The sequence below is a fragment of the Apaloderma vittatum genome, unplaced genomic scaffold, assembly GCF_000703405.1.
Source record: "Apaloderma vittatum isolate BGI_N311 unplaced genomic scaffold, ASM70340v1 scaffold41594, whole genome shotgun sequence".
Taxonomy (NCBI): Eukaryota; Metazoa; Chordata; class Aves; order Trogoniformes; family Trogonidae; genus Apaloderma; species Apaloderma vittatum.
Window position 1 is genome coordinate 1 of NW_009715078.1, and position 786 is coordinate 786.

The 786-nt window shown below is 45.8% G+C and overlaps 1 protein-coding gene across 1 annotated transcript in view; it reads right to left on the reverse strand.

The window, feature by feature from the left end:
- Positions 1-3: 3 nt before the first annotated feature.
- The window catches only part of LOC104273601 (homeobox protein Hox-B4), a 2,032-nt gene continuing 1,249 nt past the window's right edge, over positions 4-786 (reverse strand). Inside the window, exon 3 of the mRNA XM_009868974.1 lies at positions 4-707. Within this exon, the coding sequence (XP_009867276.1) occupies positions 391-707 (317 nt within the window). The 3' untranslated portion in view covers positions 4-390. The remainder of the gene's footprint in view (positions 708-786) is intronic.

Sequence of the window (786 nt, forward strand, 5' to 3'; positions counted from 1 at the left end):
AATCCAGTTCGTCTTGAAGAAACTGAGCCTCATTTATTAAAGTGAGCGCTGGTTGTCGAGGTAATAGCAGACATAAGGTCCATCCTTTGTACGGGAGAGTAAACATGACAAATGGGGCAGAGCTTGGCGTGATTAAAGATGAAACAAGGATCCATCTTAGCCAAATCTGAAAACTACTATCTACAGCCTTCTTTTAATGGAAGAGAGGCAAACAGCACAGCTCTGCTTTGTTGCAGCTGAGTCTCCCTCTGTTCCCCCTATAAATAAAGAGCAGCCCTCCTTCCCTCGCTTCTCGGAGCATTTAAAAAAAAAATAATAAAATCATGTGTTCCCTACATACACACAAACTCACACCCACAAACACGCACACTCCATCCATCCAAGGAATAGTTATAGGCTGGCGGCTGGTCCATGGGATCGGTTTTGAGATCCTCCTTGTGGAATCTGCAGGTTGGCAGAGGAACTGGAAGAATTAGACCTGATCTTGGTATTTGGTAACTTGTGGTCTTTTTTCCATTTCATCCTCCTGTTCTGGAACCAGATTTTGATCTGGCGCTCGGAGAGGCAGAGAGAGTGGGCGATCTCGACCCTTCGCCTCCTGGTAAGATAGCGGTTATAGTGAAATTCCTTCTCCAACTCCAGGACTTGCTGCCTGGTGTAGGCTGTGCGGGAGCGTTTCGGTTCCCCTCCTGAGTAATTGGGGTTTACTGAATAAACACAAAGGAGGAAAAAGAAAAAAAAAAGGGAGGGGGGGAAGGAGGGGGAAAAAAAAAAAGAGCAGAAGAA